This window comes from Fulmarus glacialis, unplaced genomic scaffold, assembly GCF_000690835.1.
Source record: "Fulmarus glacialis isolate BGI_N327 unplaced genomic scaffold, ASM69083v1 scaffold19624, whole genome shotgun sequence".
In the NCBI taxonomy this organism is placed as follows: Eukaryota; Metazoa; Chordata; class Aves; order Procellariiformes; family Procellariidae; genus Fulmarus; species Fulmarus glacialis.
The window spans coordinates 1-871 of record NW_009210132.1 but is presented as its reverse complement, the minus strand read 5'-3'; the positions used below and the strand labels follow the sequence as shown (position 1 = coordinate 871).

At 61.3% G+C, this 871-nt stretch overlaps 1 protein-coding gene across 1 annotated transcript in view; it reads right to left on the bottom strand.

Moving 5' to 3' along the window:
- The window catches only part of LOC104076267, a gene marked incomplete at both ends in the record, with an annotated part of 1342 nt that extends 485 nt beyond the window's left edge, over positions 1-857 (bottom strand). Inside the window, one exon of the mRNA XM_009577082.1 lies at positions 5-857. Within this exon, the coding sequence (XP_009575377.1) occupies positions 5-857 (853 nt within the window). The remainder of the gene's footprint in view (positions 1-4) is intronic.
- Positions 858-871: the final 14 nt, after the last annotated feature.

Sequence of the window (871 nt, the reverse complement as noted above, 5' to 3'; positions counted from 1 at the left end):
AAGAGGGGGAAATCGCTCAGGGCCCTCTCGCTCACCACCACCCGGGAGTAAGCCTGCAGGAGGAAATTCAGCTCGCTGACCCCATAGCTGCCAATGTCCTCCAAAGACTGGGGGTAGCACTTGGGGTTGAAGATGGCCGAGAAGGAGCTGATGGCCTCTAGGACGCTGCTGGGGAACCTGTCCAGCAGGTTGCCCCGCACGCTCTCCAGGTAGCTCTCCTTCAGGCGCTCAAAGTGCTTTAGGTGCACCTTGGAGCAGTTGGCCAGCTCGACGCCCTTGTAGTAGAGGCGGCTCTCGCCCTCCCGGTCGTCCCGCGGGTGCTCGTTCATCTCGTTGAGGAACTCCTGGAGGTTCTGGCCGCTGGCGCTCTTCTGGGCCTGCAGGGTGGTGGCTGTGGCGGAGACGATGGGCTTCAGGATGGAGAGGTCAAAGTCCTCGATCTGGAAGAAGCGGCTGAGCTTCTGGAAGATGGGGAGGACGTCCAGGAGGATCTTGGTGAAGGCCACAAACTGGAACTTCTTGAGCTCTTCACAGAGGCCATGGGCCACAGGCGACCGCTCCGCCTCGCTCTCCAGCAGCAGCACCAGTGTGGGCCACGAGGAATCGATAGCTTCCACGGCTGGGAAAATAGAAGTCCAGTGGATGGCTTTGGGGCTCCCGAGGTCTATCTCGCAGAGGTCCAGGACGCTCTGCAGCTCCTGCAGCCCGCTGCTTTCTCCCCTGAAGCTGGAGTAGAGCCTGTACACAGCGTCCACGGTGGTCTCGTATTTCTGGAGGTATTCAATGCTGACGATGCTCTCGGCCGGCAGCAGGGAGCTCCCGTGGGACAGGCAGTGCATCTCCGTGAGGAGCGGGCAGAGGGACGTCAGCG